The sequence below is a fragment of the Megascapheus bottae genome, chromosome 6 (assembly GCF_031878675.1).
Source record: "Megascapheus bottae isolate mThoBot1 chromosome 6, mThoBot2.hap1, whole genome shotgun sequence".
NCBI classification, from domain to species: Eukaryota; Metazoa; Chordata; class Mammalia; order Rodentia; family Geomyidae; genus Megascapheus; species Megascapheus bottae.
In genome coordinates, this window is record NC_143514.1 from 83,795,199 (window position 1) to 83,815,314 (window position 20,116).

A 20,116-nucleotide genomic window follows, 5' to 3' on the forward strand; every position below is an offset into this window, starting at 1 on the left:
TTTTTTGCCTCACCGGTGATGCTCCACTACTTGAGCCTTGCTTCCACTTCCCAGCATTATGTGTATTTTTTACTCTAGGGAGTTTGTAGTAGTATCTCATCAGGGGTCAAGTTCATGCTTTCCTTTATTGGTCATGTTTGGTTCAATCTCCAGTACCAAAAAGAAGAGAAAAAAAGTGGTGAGCACAGAATAATGCACCAGCCGGGGCAGCCACCCCACCCATCTTCCTTTCCCTCTTCTCCAAACCACCACAAGACTTTTAGTGGGCCTCACCGAGGAAAATGGAGACACCTCTATCACTTCAGTTCAGCCGGGAGCGTGCAACGGCGGCACAGAGGCCGCCCTCGTGTGAAATGATTTTCACACACTCACTGAGGTTCACAGGCCGGGTCGGCCTGATGGGGGGAGCGGCCACCGGTGCAGGCACAGACGTCTTCCTGGCCGCGCTGTGAGAAGGACACAGGGTTCTGGAGGTCTGGGAGTCAGGGTGGCCTGCCACAGCGCCTGCAGGAGAGCCGTGGTGACAAAGAGGCGCTGGCCCGCAGCAGTGGCTCCGGCTGCACTGCCCACGGCAGGGTCTTATGCTCTGGTGGTGCTGGGAGACCAGGGCGCAGCAGATGAAGCGCGAGTCCTCAGGCCGATGGGGTGCTCTTCTTCCTCCATGGGCTAGAACAGCACAGGAAAAGAAGCAACGCGAGCCCGGGAGAGCCGAGAGGCGCCGACCACCTCGCCCTGGCTCTCGGGGTCCTCGCTCCTGGCTGCACACCTTCCCCTCCAACCTGACCTTGACCTTGACCTTGGACGTCCCGGTGGGAGCAGCACCACACTGTGGACGGGGATGCAGTCTGCTGGGCCCACAGGCCGTCACCCGTCCTCCACCGCGGTGGGGCTTTTCTTGCAGAATGCCAGCCGCGAACGAGAAGCTCCAAGCAGGAATCTCAGGCCCTGAGCCAAACTCTCACTCATCGGGACAAATAAAGGCCACGTGTGGTGGCCCACACCTGTCATTCCAGCATTTGAGAGGCTGAGGCAGAGGATGGGGTTTGAGGCTAGCCTGGGAAACAGCCAAACTCTGCTTCAAAACCAAATAATAAGGCTAATAATTTATCTTAGAAAAAAAGCGCCACACGGATGTGAGTGGCTCACAGCCATAATCCTAGCCATGCAGGAGGCGGAGATGTGAGGACCACAGTTTGAAGCCAGCCCAGGCAGGGAAATCTGTGAGACCCTTATCTCCAATTAATCACCAAAAACCAAAGTGGAACTGTGGCTGTAGTGGTAGAGCGTTAGCCTTGAGCGGGAAAGCTCAGGGACCGCACCCAGGCCCAGAGCCCCAGGATTGGCCTCATACGAAAACAAAAACCTCAGATTTGTCTGCCTGTCTGGGTCTGAGCTTCCTGCATAGCTAGGATTACAAGCATGACCTGCCTGAAGCCTATTCATTCTTGGAAAGTCTGAATTTTTTTTTATGCCAGTCCCAGGGCTAGAACGCAGGGCCTGAGCACTGTCCTTGGGCTTTCTCAAGGCTAGAGCTCTACCACTTGAGCCATAGTTCCACTTCTGGCTTTTTCCAATGTATGTGGTACAGAGGAATTGAACCCGGTCTTCATGCGTGCTAGGCGAGCACTCTACCACTAGGCCACACTCCCAGCCCCAGAAGTGTAAATGTTTGTGTTTCCATTAGGAGTGTATTAATGTGTACTTTGGGATGTTTTTTCAAGCTTGCTTCTGTCTCCTAACATGGAAGAAGTCACAAGTCCCGCTTCTAGGGCAGAGCTGGAAGACAGTGTCTCCCTCCTCCTGACCACCGAGGATGGTAAGAGGGGCCCCCGCACAGGGAGCGCCATGCAGGCTGCAGAGGGCTGGCCTTCGCTCCCTTCTCCTCAGAGAGAGCACATCCTTTCTCAGAGGAAGAGGAGATAGTATTGGTTTGAGCTGAAAGGATAGATTGTGGCTCAGAATTTTGGGAGTGCAATTTTCTAGTTTCCAGCATCACCACTGAGAACTCAGATGACATTTTTATCACCGTCCTGAATACGATCTATTTTTGTTTCTTTTCCTGATTTTTCTTTTTAAAATTTCTGATGATCTGAGACTTCTCTGTGGTGTGCTGGGCACAGCCATTCCCATCCAAGCGCTTGGTCCGCCCACAGCCCCTTTCCTGGCTCTGTGGGGAGGGAGTGTGTGTCCGCCCCTCCCCACCCGCTGCCCCAGCCTCCCGCAGGAGGCTGGAAGGAAGCCAGGGCCCTCTTCCTTCTCTCACTCTCCTGGTCCAGGGCTTGTACCTCTACATGATGTCTGCAGAGATACTGCAGACGTGTAGAAATGCGCCCAGTAGAATTTGCACATGTCCTGCTACAAGTCTGTAGAGGTTGTTTTGTGTGTGTATGGGGGGGGGGGGTCATGGGGCTTGAACTTGGCGTGGGTGCCGTCCCTGAGCTCTTCAGCCCAAGGCTACCACCCTACCCTTAAGCCACAGCTCCTCTTCCCATTTTCTAGAGGTTAATAGAAGATAAGAGTCTCAGGTCCTTTTGTGTCCAGGCTGGCTTTGAACCTTGATCCTCAGATCTCAGCCTCCTGAGTAGCTAGGATTACAGGCGTGAGCTGTAATGGTATTTTAAGACAGTGTTCTCAAAGTTTTTGTCTAAGAATCTCTCTGCATTCTGAAAGTTTTCAAAGGTTCAGAGTTTTTCTATTTATCAGTTATATCTTCCCACATTTACTGAGAAAAAGGTAAAGCCACCAGGCGCAGTGGCTCACCCCCATAATCCTAGCTACTGAGGAGACTGAGACCTGAGGACTGTGGTTCAAAGTCAGCCCGGAAACTAAAGACTGGGAGACTCTTTTCTTCAATTAACCACCAGAAAATCAGAAGTGGTGCTGTGGCTCAAGGGCTGGGGGGTAGCCTTGAGCTGAAGAGCTCAGGGACAGCGCCCAGGCCCAGAGTTTGAGCCCCATGACGGACAAACAAACAAACAAAAAGAGAAAAACAAGACAGGGCAGATGGTGAGTGTCGGCTGTCGTGAGGCAGCGTGCGCAGACCTCTCCAAGAGTTCCGGAGACCCCAGTCCTCGCCTGCGGCACCCTCTCCCCTTGCCGCCTTCTGAGCTGCTCGGGCTTGATGGTTAGGTCTGTAGTGTGTGTTAACTGTGGCCTTGGTTTCTAGAACATCCTGAGCTGGAAGGTCCAGAGTTGGAGGTGGACATGCTTCCCTGCAGAGCCGAGATGCCCACTGGCTCTGGACCCCATGGGTAAAGAACCGGGGCCCCGCTGCACATGGGGTGTAGACACAGCGGAGGCGCTGGACACCACGGAAGCATGAGGTCTTTTTGATTCCAAGTTCGGCGAAGGAGCAGAGAGCTGACTCTGCGCAGGTGAAGAAGACAAATGTCCAAGACAGAATCCAGGCGTTCCGCCTGCGGCAGACACTGGAACTCCTGGATGAGGTGGAGGAAGAGAAAGACTTGTTCATTGAGAGGACGCGGTGAGCTGCCGTCCCGGGGCCTGGAGCCCAGCCGCTCCTGCCTACCTCTGGAAGCTCTGCCAGGGTCAGGCCTGCCGAGGGGTGGGGTGCCACCCACAGCATAGCGAGCCCCACAGTCCGGGCACCCGCAGCCTCGGCCCTCTCCCCCCTCCCTCAGTCCCTGGTGCTTCTGGCCCCAGCAGGTCCTCAGTCCCCACAGGAGCTGAGCGTGAGTCCAGTGTGGTGAGGCCGGAGCCTCTGTGGGCCGCCTGGGCCGGGCGTTTCTAGCACCTGGCCTGCGTGGTTTATGCTGCCTTCTCCCCAGCAACTTGGCCATAGCAGTGCCAAACACGTCTCCAGTGCCGGGAAGAGAAATGCCAAGCTTGGGGAGGCCTGGCACCAGCAGAGGGTGTATTCCCCCGCCCCCAAGACCACGCAAGCAGCCTACAGGATCAAGACACAGACCTCAGATGCAGAGCTGGTGACCCGAGGGGACTGGACGTTTTGTCCTTGGTGCCTCAGCTGCAGCCCCACCTCCCAGTGTCCTTAGAGCTCACACTCTGCCTGGCATTCTGCTGCTTGTAGCTGAGGGCAAAGGCTCACAGAGAAGCCAGCCTAGCCTCCAGGCCCCAGCCCACTGTCCAGTGTGTTCTGGGGGGGTGACAGGAGTCTGCAGGCTGGGCTGGGTCATGCCTGGGCCATCCCACCCAGACCCAGGTCCGCTCCCCTTGCCCTTGATGGCCCGAGGTTGCTGCCTCATGGGATTCTGCAGCCACCCCCTCCCTAGCCAGGCTTTCAGAACAGGGGTAAACAAGCTCCTCCATCCTGGGTCCCCCTTCCCACCTCCTCTCCCGGCCCCCCACCCTTCCACTGCCTTCCTCTGGAGCTTCTAGAAACTACCCCCCTGTTTCTCCATTACTGTTCAAGAGAGGAGCTGAGCGCCTGCCACCAGAGGAAGAACCTGCTGAGCAAGCAGCAGAAGAGTGTGGCGGCCCAGATAGCCCTGGAGAGGGAGGAGGGCAACATGTAGGTGGCCTGTGAGGGGGCGGGAAGAGGCCCTGAGGGAGGTCCTGGGGAGGGGTGGCCTGAGGGGGGCCTTGCAGGGCCTGGGGAGCAGGGGGAAGACTCTGAGGGGGGCCCTTGGGGGTTCTGGGGAGGGGGAGGGGTCCTGAGAGGGACCCTGGAGAGGGGGGCTCTGATGGGGGTCTTGGGGAGGGGTGGCCTGAGGGGGGCCCTGGGGGGTTCTGGGGAGGAGGGAGGAGTCCTGGGGGCCCTGGGGGTAGCTGTGCCAGGGCCTCACCACTCATTGGCCAGGCAGGCCAGGAAGCAGGCAGCCTGCTCCAGCTGGGCGCAGACAAGACAGTGGCTGGGCTGAGACCCACGCAGGGGTGCAGCGAGCCGGTCTCTACCGAGGACCCGGCCAGCGGCTGGAGCCCCTTCCTACACGACACGTGCGGAGGGGTCCACCCACTGTGTCACCCCTCACCCCACTCCTGAGCCCCAGCCATCCGCATGACAGCCACATCCCGGCTGCTGTCTGCTTTGGCAGGAGAGGAAGTGGGGCCCCAGAGGCACCAGGCCCCCACCCCACTTCTTGGCACAACTCTGGCCCTGTGTTGTGTGCCCCAGGGCAGCGGTGGGCCGTCTCCAGGCGGCATCCAGACGCCTGCACACCGAGCTGGAGAATGAGGAGGCCCTGAAGGCCAAGACCACAGCCATACTGAGGGAGAATGAGTAAGTCGGGCTGACCCAGGGTGAGCGAGCTGGGAGCTCCCAGCAGGTCTCAGAGCCAGTGCAGCTTGTGGCACTTGGGGCCCTGTCCCTGTGTGCCCCTCCTTCCCTTGTCTGCAGGCTTTGGTTTGGAACTCTAGCCCTTCCAGCCGCCTTTTTCAGCTCCCTCCCCGCCGCTGTGCTGACAACGCGCCCACCTCCCCTGGGCTCCCTGTTCCCACCCTTCAGCCAGGTTGAACCCCTTCCTGGCACCTTAGTGGGAGCCCTGTGCAGCTGCTGGGCCTTCACCGGGCTTGATGACACCGCCTGCCTGGCTGCCTGGCTCCTGCACTGCTGGCTGGTGCCCTGGTGTGCGCATGCAGCTGTGGCCCCAGGCACTGGGCTGGATTGGAGTTTGACCAGGCCAGCTTGCGCTCCCCTACTGCCCCGTGGGTGGGGGCACATTTCATGTCTGCGCCCACCCCCCCCAGCCACGTCCTATAGGGACCTGTGACAGGTCTCAAAGCAGGAGAGTCAGGACCTGACGCCATTATCTAGATCTCTCCCTCCCTCCCTCCCTCCCTCCCTCCCTCCCTCCCTCCCTCCCTCCCTCCTCCTCCTCCTCCTCCTCCTCCTCCTCCTCCTCCTCCTCCTTCTTCTTCTTCTTTCTCTCTCTCTCTCTCTCTCTCTCTCTCTCTCTCTCTCTCTCTCTCTCTCTCTCTCTCTCTCTCTCTCTCTCTCTCTCTCTCTCTGCCAGTGCCAGGGTTTGAACTCCGGGCCTGGGCACTGTCCTTGAGCTTCTTTTGCTCAAGGCCAGCACTCTACCCCTTGAGCCACACTCCCAGCCCCTGAACGGATTTCTTAAGTTTTTAGTAAAGCAGGAGTCGGGGGGATTTCCTAACACAAGGAAGAGAGCCCGGTGGCCTGGCTGAGCCGTCTGGCCTTCCGCCACGCCAGGCACCCATGGCGTGCCCTTCCCGTGTGCAGTGGCTCTCGCCTGAGCGCTCTGTCCTCCTGGTCACTGTGGCCGCTTACACAGGTTCTTCCCAGTTGAAGGTGACTCGGCCAGGCACAGGGTCACGTCCATGGTCGCACTTGGTCAGGAGGCTCGGCCTGTGGCCAGTTGAGGCAGGCGGCCATCCAGACTCCCTCAGCAAGCCTGCCAGAGCCCGTGGTTCAAGGCTGTAATCCTGCCAAGGTGGAGGATGGAGCTAGGAGGGCTGCGATCTGAGGCTGGGCAAAAGCAAGCCCCCACCTGAAAAGATAACTGAAGTAAAAGGGCCTCGGCCCAGTGAGTGCCCGTGTGCACACGGCCGGGGGGTCCTCGCCAGGCTCCCTGTAGTGGGAGGCGGTGGGGGGACCCCATCTCGGGGGCCCAGGCAGAGGGCTCCTTGAGGAGGGAGCTGGCGGTGTCCAACCTGCACCCCGTTGGCCCACACTCGGTCGAGAGCCCCAGGCCTCAGAGCCTTTGCCTCCAGGAACAGCACGTGGCCTCTCACCTGCCAGGAAGGCCATGTGGCACATCGAGCTTGAGAAGGGGAGGTATGAGGATGCCCGGAAGTGGGTCCAAGAGGAAGCAGAGGTCAGAGAAAAACGTCAGCAGGCTTACGCAGCCCATCAGCTCCACAAGGAGAAGGAGACCCTGGGAAAAGCCGAGAGAAACAGGCTGCTGAGAATGCGGTACGGGCACCGGGCCTGGCCTGGCAGCCTAGGCTGGGCTCACGCTGTCCCGCCCAGCCTCCCCTCAGCCCTGCAGCCCCAAGCCAGTGCCTCCCTCATCCTGTCCACTCCCTCTCCCCCTAACCAGGCTCCTCTGTTAACTGAGCCCCTGCTCAGCCACCCATCAGGCCGCGGAGGGCTCCCCCCCCGCCCCCTCTGGCTTGTGCTGCACCCCTTGTGTGATGTGATCCACGCCAATCTGGCTGCCCAGGCCAGAGGCCAGCCCTGCCTGGCTCTCCCCGTCCCCACACCCCGCTCCTTGCAGAGCCACTGCTCGCTGTGGATCCGGCCCCTCCCGCCCCCTCCTCCTGTCCTTGTTCTCCTCTCCCGGCACCATCTCTGTGGCCTCTTTCCTTCATGATCACTGCTCGGCCAGGGCCAAACGCCACACCAAAGCCCCGCAGCATCTCCTTTAGCCTCTCCCGGTTTCTCAGGCTGGGCTCCGGTGCTAGGCCTGTGTGAAGTGGGTCTGTCTGGCGCTGCTCCACGTGCCGCGTTCGGTCCCGCCTGCAGGAAGTACACACACCTGCAGCGGGAGCTGGGGATCAAGCAGCAGAAGCTGCTGGAAGACGCGCAGAAGAACCACAAGGTGGCAGTGCAGTTCCTGAAGGCCTCCTTGGGCCGGTGAGTCTCCAGAAGCCCCCCACTACACCCCAGGATCTAGGAAGGCCCTCCCTCCGTTTTGTTTTGTTTTGTTTTTCTTGCCAGTCCTGGGCTTGAGCTCAGGGCCTGAGCACTGTCCTTGGGTTTTCTCAAGGCTAGAGCTCTACCACCTGAGCCTCCACACCACTTCCGGCTTTTTTCTATGCATGTGGTACCAAGGAATCGAACCCTGGTCTTCGTGCATGCTAGGCAAGCACTTTAACCACTAGACAAACTCCCGCCCCCCCCAGCCCTCACTTTTGTTTTGAAAACTCCCCATTTTGAAAGCAAATGATCCCTAGTCATCAGAAACTGGCAGATCTGCAGCTTCAGTTCTGAGTCGCTGTCTTTGGAAAGGATTGTAGACAGGAAGGCCTGCAGAGAGCAGGCCAGCCCTGCGTCCCCACTGTCAGTCCAGGGCAGGGCAGTGGACACCACAGGCCCTGGAGAGGGCGGGCCAGCCCTGCGTCCCCACAGTCAGTCCAGGCAGGGCAGTGGACACCACAGGCCCTGGAGAGGGCGGGCCAGCCCTGCGTCCCCACAGTCAGTCCAGGCAGGGCAGTGGACACCACAGGCCCTGGAGAGGGCGGGCCAGCCCTGTGTCCCACAGCTGGCCCTGGGAAGGGCTTCTCCATTTTACCCTCAGGGAAGCAAGTGGCATCTCAGGCTGCCGCAGAGCTGTAACTCTCCAGCCGGCATTTGTCACTCAAAATGCCCCTCCAGGATACGGGAGCGGGAGCAGAAGGAGGAAGCCAAGTCCCGAGAGCACACGAAGCGGCGTATGGATGCTGTGCTGGCCCTGAAGAACAACATCACCGCCAACCGGGTGTGTCCCCGGCCTGGGGCCCTGCCAGCCTCAGTCGCCCACCAGGGGCCCTGCTCCTGGAGCCAGGCCTGTCCTCCATTCCTGCGGCCTGGCAGCCACACAGGCTTGAAGCCTGGGCTCTGGGCGTGTCACCCAGGGAGGAGGGGTGGCAGCAGGTGTGTGGGCCCAGGGCAGTAGGTGCCACCCTCCAGAGCCAGGGACAGGGTTGGGCTGGGGGGGGGGACATGCCACAGAAGACTGAAGGTGAGGGAGCCAAGCCTGAGGGCCACTGCTCAGGCGTAAGGCCAGGGTCCTGGCTTCCTTTGAGAATGGTGAATGTTTGTGACCTGCCCACTGTGGGATCCCAATGACAGCATTGATTCGAGGACAGGCCTGCCAGGGTGTGTGTGTGTGTGTGTGTGTGTGTGTGTGTGTGTGTGTGTGTGTGTGTGTGTGTGTGTGTGTGTGTGTGTGTGTGTGTGTGTGTGTGCGTGCGCATGCGCACACAGGGCTTGGGGCACTGCTGGAGCTGTGGCTTCCATGCCTCCCTTTGTAGGAAACGCTGCGGAAGTTTCAAGCCTGGGGCCAGGCCAGGGCTAAGCTGGCTGAGCAGAAGGACCAGGCTGAGAAGGAGTTGATCCAGGCCCAGGGCGGGGACGCCTTCAGACACCTTTTGCATCAGCGCCGGCACCAGGAACTGGAGGCTCAGAAGCGGTGAGGCCCTCAGATCCTGCTTGGCCCTGGTTGCCAGGAGAATCAGGCGCTTGATCCTCACAGCAGGGAAGGCTGACCCCTTCCAGGCTTCCCCAGAGAAGGGGCGTGTTAGTCCCTACGCCCCGTGAATGGGTGAGCCAGCCACCGGGCGCTCACGCCTGTCATCCTAGGCACGTGGGAGGCCGAGATCTGAGCCAACCCAGGCAAGGAAGTCCGTGAGACTTATGTCTAATTAACCACCAGAAAAGCAAAAGTGGAGCTGTGGCTCAAAGTGGTAGAATGCTAGCCTTGAGCAAAAAAGCCCAAGGACAGTGCCCGGGCCCGAGTTCAAGCCCCATGACCAACCAAGGAGAGAGGGAGGGATAGAGTGAGAGAGTGAGTGAGTGTGTGAGTGAGTGAGTGGATGAGTGAGTGAATGAGTGTGTGAGTGGATGAGTGAGTGAGTGAGTGAGTGAATGAGTGAGTGAATGAGTGTGTGAGTGAACGAGTGTGTGAGTGAGTGAGTGTGTGAGTGAGTGAGTGGATGAGTGAGTGAATGAGTGTGTGAGTGGATGAGTGAGTGAGTGAGTGAGTGAATGAGTGAGTGAATGAGTGAGTGAGTGAACGAGTGTGTGTGTGAGTGAGTGTGTGAGTGAGTGAGTGAATGACTGAGTGAGGGAGGGACTGGAAGAACGCGTGAGTGAATGAGTGTGTGAGTGAGTGAATGAGTGTGTGAGTGTGTGAGTGTGTGAATGAGTGTGTGAGTGTGTGAGTGAGTGAATGACTGTGAGTGAGTGAGTGAATGAGTGTGAGTGAGGGAGGGACTGGAAGAACGCGTGAGTGAATGAGTGTGTGAGTGAGTGAATGAGTGTGTGAGTGAGTGAGTGTGTGAATGAGTGTGTGAGTGAGTGTGTGTGTGAGTGAATGAGTGTGAGTGAGGGAGTGAATGAGTGTGAGGGAGGGAGGGACTGGAAGAACGCGTGAGTGAATGAGTGTGTGAGTGAGTGAATGAGTGTGTGTGAGTGAATGAGTGTGAGTGAGTGAGTGAATGAGTGTGTGTGTGAGTGAATGAGTGTGAGTGAGGGAGGGACTGGAAGAACGCGTGAGTGAATGAGTGTGTGAGTGAGTGTGTGAATGAGTGTGTGTGTGAGTGAATGAGTGTGAGTGAGGGAGGGACTGGAAGAACGCGTGAGTGAATGAGTGTGTGAGTGAGTGAATGAGTGTGTGAGTGAGTGAATGAGTGTGTGAGTGAGTGAGTGTGTGAATGAGTGTGTGTGTGAGTGAATGAGTGTGAGTGAGTGAGTGAATGAGTGTGAGGGAGGGAGGGACTGGAAGAACGCGTGAGTGAATGAGTGTGTGAGTGAGTGAATGAATGTGTGTGAGTGAATGAGTGTGTGTGAGTGAATGAGTGTGAGTGAGTGAGTGAATGAGTGTGTGTGTGAGTGAATGAGTGTGAGTGAGGGAGGGACTGGAAGAACGCGTGAGTGAATGAGTGTGTGAGTGAGTGTGTGAATGAGTGTGTGTGTGAGTGAATGAGTGTGAGTGAGGGAGGGACTGGAAGAACGCGTGAGTGAGTGAGTGAGTGAGTGGGAAGAAGGAGGGAGGGACTGGGCGGGTGAGGAGATGTATCAGAGCCAGAGGACAGCCTTGTTTTGGGCTTCTGGGCTAGAAACAAGCCTGGGGACGGCTCACAAGGCCCATAGAAGGACTGGGCTGGGCTGGGCAGGAGAGGCCTGGTGTTAGATAATATTCAGACTTTGCCAAAAACCATGCAGATAGGTCAGGAGTTGGGCCTAGTGGTAGAGTGCTTGCCTAGCATGCACAAATACTGGGGTTCGATTCCTTGGTACCACAAACTTAGAAAAAAAGCCGGAAGTGGTACTGAGGCTCAAGTGGTAGAGCTCTAGCCTTGAGAAAGTCCAAGGACAGTGCTCAGGCCCTGAGCTCAAGCCCAGGACTGGCAAAATAAAATAAAATTATATATATATATATATATATATATATATATATATATATATATATATATATACCATGCAGACAGCCAGGTACAGGGGACAAAGGAAAAGGTTTATTGCCAGGAGAGTGATGGGCAGAGCCCCTCTCACAGAAGCGCACATGAGAAGAGTGCTGGCTGTTGTCTGGGGTGACCTATGTAACCTGTGGGGTTTAGGAGGCAGCGAGGAGGAGGGGACCTGGGGTGGATTTGAGGACCAGGGGCTCCATCGGGCGGAAGATTTATGGCTGCTACCCAAATGACAGATAAGGGGGTTCTGGAGCTGCCCAGGCCTGAAGCTCAGCTGGGGGGCTCTTGTAGCCTCAAATCTTATTCAAGGTAAAGGGGGAGGAGATACTATTTACTGCCCTTAATCAAGAGACTGGTGTTGCTTGTGCCCAGCACACTAAACTATGGGAGAGGGGTAAGGGGCCCTGGGCGGGCACTGTTGACTGCTTGGACCAAATGGGGCTGGGAAAGGAGCTTGCCAGGGTATGGAGAGGAGGCCACCAGGCCCACAGGTCACCACCCTGGACCCACCCAAGGCGGGGCATGCTGGCTGGAGCTGAGCTCCTGGAGCCACCTGTGCCCGCTGGCCGCCCCAGCTGCCCACCTGCAGGTGCTAAGGTGGCACGGCACCTTCCCCAGGGCCTTTGAGGAAGAGCAGAAGCTGCGGAGACAGGAGATTGTAAGCAAGATTTTGAAAGAGGAAGCAGAAGAAGAAAACCGGAAAAAGAAACAGCACCGACCCGCCAAAGCCAAAGAACACCAGACCCTGCGGGACAAGACCTGGGGCTACATCTCAGACTTCTGCGAGGGGAAGTCTGAGGTGGTGGCTCCCAGTTACCCAGACGAGGTCTCTATCTGAGGAGCCCCTGAGAGCCCACCTCCCCCTTGGCACAGCCTTGGCAGAGCTGCTTCTGCTTGGGCTCTGTGCTGGTCCCTTGCCCGGCCCTCATGGAGAGAAGTCCCCTGTACTCATGTCTGGCTCTCCTTCCCTCACCCGGGCTGCTCTGCACCAGTGCCCGGGCAGGCCGGCAGGCCGTGTCTGCCAGGGTGACACCTCTAGTTCTCCTCCCCTAGGGTCCTCTGCGCCTCAGGGCACCAGCAAGCCTTTTCCTGTTTCCTGGCCGTGTCCCTCCCCCAGGCACCCCCAGCCCTCTGCATCCCTCCTCTAGGGAATATCGCTTTCTCCCCACCTCGTTCTCTCTCTGGAAGGCCTCCCCTGTTGGTTAACCACCTGCCCTCCCCATGCGCCGCCTCCCCTCCCGTCCCCTCCCCTGTGCAGTGCAGCCTGTCTGTTCTTCTGTCATGGCGCCCACTGCAGACCAGCAGACCCCGCCCCCCCGCCGTGATGCCACACAGAGGAGCCCAGCGCCCTTGTCTGGGAAGGCACTGCCAGAAGTGTGTGTGGCTGAGAGGCCCGGGCGGCGTCAGTGAACATGGCTTGCTGGTCTCTTCCAGCAGGAGATTGAGATGGAACACCCCAGAGAGTTCTGGCTCTCGAAAGCCTTCTCCACCGAGTCTGTGCTGGTGGACCTGGCCACGCTCAACACCGAGGAAGAGATCCTGGCCCAGCCAGAGATTCCTGGGCTTTGGAGCGAGGACTACAAGCCATACCAGGTCCCAGCCTTCCACACTGCCTCCGCCTCGCTGCTCGCTGCCCACCAGCCCCTCTCCCCTCCCCTCCCAGAGCCCTTGAGTCTGCTCTGTGTGTGTGTGTGTGTGTGTGTGTGTGTGTGTGTGTGAGACTCTCCAACCCCCTGACTGCTCAGCCACACCCTATTGTGCTGGCCTCAGGGTGAGAAGCAAGAGGGAGGAGTCTACCTCTCTCTGCTCCCAGTCAGGAAAACATATTTCTAGAAAAAGACATGAAGGGCCAGAAGTTTGGCCTAGTGGTCGAGTGCTTGCCCAGCAGGCATGAAGACCCAGGTTTGATTCCTCAGTACCACATACATAGAAAAAGCTGGAAGTGGTGCTGTGACTAAAGTGGCAGAGCTCTAACCTTGAGGAAAGCCCAAGGACAAGCCCCAGGACCGACCAAAAAAAAAGAAAGAAAGAAAGAAAAGAACAGGGAAAGACAGGCGCTCACCCTCCTTTGGAAAGCCTATTTCTAGAGGCATGCCGTGTGCCGAGCCCTGGTCCTCGCCCCCGGGGCTCCGTCCTCGGCTCTACCTCTGTTACCATCGGGGGTGGAGTGGACACAGTTGGGCACTGGTCATTCTGCACCCTGAAAGGCCAGCTGGTGGCAGGCCCCAGCAGTCCCTCAGAGGGGAGCTCTCAGGGCTGTTGTCAGCTGCAGCTACCCAGGTGCTGGCCTTCGGTGGCCACATGGCTGTGTATCTGGCCCAAACTTGACTTTGACTGACATGACCGCTTGATGAAACTGTTTTCTGTGGAGTTTTCCAGAGACAATCCGCTCCGCCATGACTCCCCAAAGCCTGCCTGCGTCCTCCTGGTCCTCCCTGACCTGGCCGGGGTCAGGTGCTGTCTGGCCTCGAGTGGCACAGGCCTCTGTCTGCCTCTGCGACCCTCAGGTACCCAAGGAGGAGGTGGACCAGAAGCCCGTGGGTGGGACCAAGATGGACCGCGAGATCCTGGCCCGCACCCTGGGGAAGCTGCGCAGCAGGGTGGTTCACAAGCAGGTGGCGTCGGGCCACGAGTTCAAGGGCTGCCCCTTCAACAGCAAGCCCGAGGTCATCCACTTCAAGGTGAGCGCCCGCCCCCCCCCCCCCGGGCTTGTGCTTTGCTCTGGGGAACCTGCGTTTTCTGTGGTTTTTAATCTTTTCTTGTTTCTTTTGTCTGGGCTTTTGTCTGGGCCTGAGCTCAGGGCCTGAGCACTGTCCTTGGACTTTCTCAAGGCTAGAGCTCCACCACTTGAGCCTCAGCACCACTTCCAGCTTTTTCTATGTATGTGGTACTGAGGACTCGAACCCACACCTTGGTACTTGCTAGGCGAGCACTCTACCACGAGGCCACACTCTTGGCCCTGGGAAGCCAGCATCGTGTCAGACCTTAGGGCTAGGGAGGTAGGGGTCAGGAAGTACCAGGCCTCTTCCCTGGGTCTCTGGGCCTCCTGGGAAGGACAGGTGGCCAGGTAGTCACTTGCCGGCCCTGTCTGCCAGGCAGATCCCAGCATCATGTGAGGCAGTATACAGGAGGCTGTACTGGAGTGGCCGGGGTGACCGGGGTCACCTGGGCTTCTGTTGTCACTCCTGCCAGCCAGGCCCCACAACACCCATATCTGGGTGTCCTGGCATGGGTGGTGAGATTCTCATCATGTCCTCAAGGCATGGGTCCTCTTGGGGCCCTCAGTCGAGGGAACCCTGGGGAACCTGTCCCTCGGGACCTCCCTCTGGTTCGCCCGAGCACCAAGCTGACCTGGAGCCGTTCTTGGCTCTGTGGCTGGGCCTGCGTAGCTCTAGAGCCTCCATCTCCTGCAGGACTTTGATGTTGGCAAAGTGTATAAGAAGAAGATCACGTTGATAAATGCCACATACACCATCAACTACTGCAAGCTGGTGGGCGTCGAGGAAAGCCTGCGGGATTTCGTCTTCATCCAGTAAGGCTCCGAGTCCCGAGAGGGGCGGGGGATCTTCCAGGTGGAGTCTGGGGAGCTGCCTCACCACCCTGCAAGCAGCCATCCCTGGAAGCCAGGCCCGACGTGCACGCCCCGGCTCCCTGCTGGGGTGGTGCCAGGGCAGCTCGGGCAGCTCGTCCCTTCTCACTAGCATACATTTAGGACTTTTTACTGGGAGGTCTTGCTCCCGGTGCGATGCTCATTCTCCTGTCGTTTTAGTTCTCTTCATGTCTGTTATGAGGCCTATGACTTTTCCATCTTGTCCTACTGTCGTCAGTGGCTCTCCTTAGACCCCAGGCCTCAGCATCTGGTCTTCTGAGACAGTCTCACCGGGGAAGCCCAAGCTAGCCTCAAACTCTTAATCCTCCTGCTTCTGCCTCTGTAGCACCAGAATTGACCTTGGCTTTTAAGGCAGCTCTGTTGTCTCTTCCTTCCTCGTCAGCGCCAGGCTTCATGGAAAGGATTTTCTTTTCTGCGTTAGACAGTCTTGCTATGTGGTCCCCGCCATCCTTGAACCTGCAGTCCTGCCTCCGCCTCCGGGGGCTGGGACTACAGATATGCACCGTCAAGCCAGAGTAAATGTTAAGTTTCTAGTTCAAGATCACTGTCTTTCACTACTGTGTGACCCTGACTGCCCTGCCAGGGCCTCTGCTGCCCCCTCTCTCAAGCAGGGGTCCCAGAGCATCTGTCCTCTTGAAAACTAAAAGGAAGTCAACCACAGGGTCTTGTTTCCCTCCATCTCTCCCTACTGTTTTACAGAATCTTGTATCTCTCCAGAGGTCGAGAGAGAGGGAGGGAGGGAGGGAGAGATTTACTATAAATTGGCTCTGGTTATGGGGACTGATGTGGGTTCCTGGTGGGTAGGGACATACGTGTGCACACATAGACATGCACGCATGCATATGTGTGTGTGTACCAAAGCCCTCCTCCCCAGGTCTAGCTTAGAATTACCCGTGACACCTGGAGGCTCTCAGTCATGCTTCTTGGTTCACCGTTTGTCTGCAGTCCTGGGGCCTGAACTCAGAGCCTGAGCACTGTCTCTGAGCTTCTTTTACACTTCTTTTTTTTTTTTTTTTTTTTTTGGCCCCCTTCTCTTTCTGGCCCCGCTCGCTCCGGCCCCGCTGGCTCTGGCTCGGCTCGCTCCCGCACGCTCCAGTCCTGCTCGCTCCAGCCCCGCTCACTCCGGCCACCACTCGGTTGGGCTCTGTTCACTTCAGCTCAGCTCGCTTCTTTCGCTCTCTGTCGCCGTCGCAGTCTTTGTCTCTGCCACTTTTCCGGTTTGGTTGTGTCTCGTCTCTGCCACTTCCAGCTTGGTTGTGTATGTGGGATACCGAGGAATCGAACCCGGGTCTTTGTGCATGCTAGACAAGCACTTTAACCGCTAGGCCAAACTCCCGGGCCCTTACACTTCTTTTTCAACACTTAAAGTTCTACCCCTTGAGCCACAGTGGCACCTCTGGCTTTTTCTGGGTATATGATACTGAGAAATTGAATCCAGGGCTTCATGCATGCTAGGCAAGCACTAAGCCACATTGTTTTCCTTCCTTTTTTTCACTCGGGGGGACTGGGATTGAACTCGGGGGGCTTGCGCTGCCAGGCGGATGCTCCACCTCACGAGCGCAGCCTCCACCCCTTTCTCCTTGGTTCCTACTTGGAAAATAACCAAGGCCAGCCCGACCTGCTGACGTGCTCGGATGGGAGGCCACAGTCCCTGGTCTCTGCCTTCCTCGTCGGCAGGACTATAGATGGACACCTCGGTGTCCAGCTTGGCGGTGCCTCTCATGTGGCAGATTCAGCTCCTGAAGCAGCTCTGAGGTGTCTCCGCCCGAGCGAGATGCCTGGCCACGGCTGGGCGTGCACTCACCAGCCCCGGGGTCTTCGGCTGGGGCCCGTCGGCTGTGGGAGGCTCTCTCCCACTGGGTGTGTCTTTTCTGAACATTCTAAGCTCTTTTTCAGACGAGCTGGCGTTTCTCGACAGTGCTTGGCTCCTCTCTCACGTCTCTGGTTCTGATCCAGCTCTATTTTAATTGCGTGCCTTTTACAAGCTCCACTTAGCAGTTCCTCTGAGCATGGACCTTGGAGCGTGCCCTGGCGGCTTGCTGTCAGCTCGCGTGCGCCCCTGCCGGTGACCTTGACCCGCACCTCTCACTGCCAGAGGGTGTGGCCTGGGATTCTGTGGCAGCTACCATCAAAATGCCTTCTCCCAGGAGGGCTTTTGCAGGGAAGGATGTTTCATTATTGTTTTGTGCCAGTTTTGTGCCAGTCCTGGAGCTTTAACTCAGGGCCTGGGCACTGTCCCTGAGCTTTTTTTTTTTTTTTTGCCAGTCCTAGACTTGAGCTCAGGGCCTGAGCACTGTCCTTGGACTTTCTCAAGGCTAGAGCTCTACCACTTGAGCCTCAGCACCACTTCCAGCTTTTTTCTATGTATGTGGTACCGAGGAATTGAACCCGGGTCTTCATGCATGCTAGGCAAGCACTCTACCACCAGGCCAAACTCCCGTCCTGTCCCTGAGCTTTTATGCTCAAGGCTAACGCTCTGCCATTGAGCCACTGCTCCACTTCAGGCTTTTTGGTGGTTAGTTGGAGGTATGAGTTTCACAGATTTCTCTGTTTGGATTTGAACTGTGATCCTTACATCTCAGTCTTCTTAGCCGGCACAGTGGCCCACGCCTGTCATCCTAGCTACTCAGGAGGCTGAGATCCGAGGATCAAGGTTCAAAGCCAGCTAGCACTAAAGACCCTGAGGCTCTTATCTCCAATTAACCACTAGAAAACCAGAAGTGGGGCTGCAGTCTTAAGCTGAAGAGCTCAAGGATGGTGTCCAGGCCCAGAGTTCAAGCCCCATGACAAAAAAAAAAAATCTCAGCGATTCCATGGGATGTTTTCATCTCAAGCTTCTATTTTGTGCATCTTCAAACAAAGTCAAGTTAGGTAAAATCTTACCCTCACCCAGGAGCAGTGTCCCGCCTGGCACTGGGGCCAGGGCTCGGGGCCACTCACCTCCTGGATGGACCCCATTTTCCAGACAAACATCCAAAGGTTATTCGAAGGTCTCCTACCCCCAGGGGACACGGGGACAGGGGAAAGGGTGGACCCGGGAGCCCACACCCCCAGAGCCACTCATGCTGACCTGACCCAGTGGCCACTGTGTTTTCAGCTTTGACCCCCCAGGACCCATGTCTGCTGGGATGTCCTGTGAGGTCCTGGTCACCTTCAAGCCCATGGTGAGTCAGAGGGTCGGGCTGTTTGTCCCAGCAATGTTCGCTACCCTGGAAAGCGGAGGGACACACAGTGGCTTGCATTAGCCAGCTTGGACCTCTGGGGACATCGGCAGATCTTCCAGCACCTTGCTCTGCAAGGGGCAGGGGCGGGCTGGGGGGAGGGGGCGGTGCCTCCTGGGGGCAGGGGCGGGCTGGGGGGAGGGGGCGGTGCCTCCTGGGGGCAGGGGCGGGCTGGGGGGAAGGGGGCGGTGCCTCCTGGGGGCAGGGGCGGGCTGGGGGAAGGGGGCGGTGCCTCCTGGGGGCAGGGGCGGGCTGGGGGGAAGGGGGCAGTGCCTCCTGGGGGCAGGGGCGGGCTGGGGGAGGCTGTAGCCTATGGATCTGGATCCATTTTGCACATGGTTATGGCGGTTGGTGTTTTGTATTTTAGATCAATAAAGATCTGGAAGGGAATGTCTCGTTTTTGGCTCAGACAGGCAAATTTTCTGTGCCACTGAAATGTTCAACAAAAAAATGTTCCGTAAGTTTCCATTTGTATGCACGGTGCTTCTCAGGAGAACCCTGGTGAGGCTGTACCTGGACTGTGGGTGGGGAGGGTCAGGGGGTGGAGCTCTGAATTGGGGGTGCAGAGAGGCAGGATGGAACTCTGAACTGGAGGCCCAGGGGGTGGGGGCAGAGTTCAGAACTGGGGGTGTAGAGGGTCAGGGGTGGAGCTCTGAACTGAGGATACAGACTGGCCGGGCAGAACCCTTCCCAGGCCTTGGTCCAGCAGCAGTGTGGGGCCCTCAGACCAGAGCCGTCGGCTGTGGGACCCCTGTGGCGTGTGGTGCAGACCTCAGCGGTGGAGCCCAGTCCTCTGTGCAGACGCTGGAGGGCCCTGCACACACGTGGGGATTAAGAAAGGTTTACGCACGATGGAAAGCAGAGAGTCACGGGATGAGTTTCTGCTGACCACCCGTGGTCATCACACCCACCACCCTGGCTGCCCACCCCAAAGCCACGTCAGAACCCAGTGACACTGCTCAGCACCCATGCCTGGGACATGACCCCACGCCGGCCCTGGGCCTGCCTGACCCAGAGGCGCGGGACAGGGCTCTGGCCTTCAAGCCACAGCCACAGCCATGGGGCAGGATGCCCGGGTGTCTGGACACCGAGGCCAGCAGGTACCCAGCAGGCACCCAGCAGGGCTCCATCTGCCCCTGCACAGCCCCAGCGCCCACGTTCCACACGGGAGGGAGAGCGCAGAGGGCAGCCAGACGAGGAGTGGGAAGGAGGACGGGCTGAGGGCTCCACACTAAGAAGTAACACCAGGCCACCCGGGCCTCACCCAAGCACACTTCCGTGTCCCCAGAATACCACGTGTGCTCGTGCCTGTGTGTGCGTGTGCACGTGAGTCCGAGACTTCTGGGGTGGCTCAAGTTCTGCATGCGCAGTGCATGGTGTACAGAGCCCCTCCGGCCCCGCCTGGAGCCCCCTCCCCAGGCGGAGGGCAGGCCGGGCTCCCCAGAGCCACTCTGGGCTTGGGAGCAAGCAGGAATGTGGCCAGGGCCGCATAGCACCTGCGACGCCTGGCTCCGTGGCCATGCGGGCCACCCGCCCGCCAGCCGCTGCGGCCTGGCTTACTGGCGTCCTTTGGCAGCTGTCCCTCGACAGGGAGCTCATCAACTTCGGCAGCTACACCGTGGGAGAAACTACATCCCAGACCATCACGCTGACCAATGCCGGGGGCCTGGGCACCAAGTTCAAGTTCCGCTTGGCATCTGAGTCCTACGACACAGAGGACTACGAACCCAACCTGAAAATGGTAAATGGCCACTGCCTGGCTGCCTGGCTCCGGGCCCCCGGCTCTGCCCGGCTCCGGCCCGGGGTTTGGCGGCCTGGGGCCTGCGGCTCTGCCAGGCCAGGGGCGCCCGGGTGAGACGTGACTAAGAGGGCGCTGCCTGCTGCAGAAGGAGCAGAAGAGACCGGAGCACGAGAGGAGGACGTCGAGGTCAGCGGCCTCTGGAACGGAGCACGGTGTCTTTTCTCAGGCATGTGACAGGAGCAGTGCGGGAGCACAGGGCCCCCGAAAGAGCCCAGAAGGGCAGAGGGAAACGCCACGGCCTGCCCTGCAAGGGCCATGGCTGCCGTGACACCACACGGAACAGGGACTTAATGTTGGTCCTGGGATGGCCGTGCAGGGCCATGGTGCAGGGCCGTGGCCTGTGGGTGCCACGCAGAGGGAGGCTCTGCCCTCCATGAGAAGCTTCTGGCCCTCCCTCTTGGGGTCAGCCAGGTTCAGGGGCTCCCCCCC

General features: G+C 58.4%; 1 protein-coding gene across 1 annotated transcript in view; it reads left to right on the plus strand.

The window, feature by feature from the left end:
* Positions 1 to 2,920: 2,920 nt before the first annotated feature.
* Positions 2,921 to 20,116, plus strand: part of Cfap74 (cilia and flagella associated protein 74) — a 37,317-nt gene continuing 20,121 nt past the window's right edge. The window contains exons 1-17 of the mRNA XM_090335999.1: positions 2,921 to 3,006; positions 3,167 to 3,251; positions 3,341 to 3,484; positions 4,391 to 4,489; positions 5,093 to 5,197; positions 6,680 to 6,853; positions 7,406 to 7,516; positions 8,258 to 8,360; positions 8,896 to 9,053; positions 11,674 to 11,881; positions 12,502 to 12,648; positions 13,563 to 13,736; positions 14,469 to 14,587; positions 17,763 to 17,829; positions 18,254 to 18,343; positions 19,463 to 19,627; positions 19,773 to 19,853. Coding sequence (XP_090192125.1) covers positions 3,205 to 3,251; positions 3,341 to 3,484; positions 4,391 to 4,489; positions 5,093 to 5,197; positions 6,680 to 6,853; positions 7,406 to 7,516; positions 8,258 to 8,360; positions 8,896 to 9,053; positions 11,674 to 11,881; positions 12,502 to 12,648; positions 13,563 to 13,736; positions 14,469 to 14,587; positions 17,763 to 17,829; positions 18,254 to 18,343; positions 19,463 to 19,627; positions 19,773 to 19,853 — 1,992 coding nt within the window. The 5' untranslated portion in view covers positions 2,921 to 3,006; positions 3,167 to 3,204. The remainder of the gene's footprint in view (positions 3,007 to 3,166; positions 3,252 to 3,340; positions 3,485 to 4,390; positions 4,490 to 5,092; positions 5,198 to 6,679; positions 6,854 to 7,405; positions 7,517 to 8,257; positions 8,361 to 8,895; positions 9,054 to 11,673; positions 11,882 to 12,501; positions 12,649 to 13,562; positions 13,737 to 14,468; positions 14,588 to 17,762; positions 17,830 to 18,253; positions 18,344 to 19,462; positions 19,628 to 19,772; positions 19,854 to 20,116) is intronic.